Below are 325 nucleotides of genomic sequence, written 5' to 3'. Positions count from 1 at the left end.
GCCTCCTAGTTGCCTCTCAAGTCTGTCCTCTTCCTACCACCACCCCAGGCAGGGCCTCTTCCTGTCTCCCCTAAGTGAGTTTCAAGGAGGCTCCTAACTGGTGTTTTCTCTTTTCTCTTGCCCACGAGAGTCCATTCTCCATCCAGCAGCCAGTGTTCTTTTATGAGACATAAAGGCACCTCACTCCTCGGCCAGCACCCTTAGCCAGCTTCCCATCATCCTTAGAAAAAACTAGAGCTTCCTCAGGAGGACCTCACGCCGGCACTGCATGGTCTTGCTCTGCCTACCCCTCTCACATGCGCTCCTCACCCGCGTCAGAGCTCAT

At 54.8% G+C, this 325-nt stretch overlaps 1 protein-coding gene across 1 annotated transcript in view; it reads right to left on the bottom strand.

The window, feature by feature from the left end:
* Window positions 1-325, bottom strand: part of LOC132241729 (speckle-type POZ protein-like) — a 7,658-nt gene extending 7,333 nt beyond the window's left edge. The window contains 1 exon segment of the mRNA XM_059710640.1: window positions 310-325. Coding sequence (XP_059566623.1) covers window positions 310-325 — 16 coding nt within the window.

The sequence above is a fragment of the Myotis daubentonii genome, chromosome 9, assembly GCF_963259705.1.
Source record: "Myotis daubentonii chromosome 9, mMyoDau2.1, whole genome shotgun sequence".
In the NCBI taxonomy this organism is placed as follows: domain Eukaryota; kingdom Metazoa; phylum Chordata; class Mammalia; order Chiroptera; family Vespertilionidae; genus Myotis; species Myotis daubentonii.
This window is presented reverse-complemented; position numbering and strand designations above follow the sequence as displayed.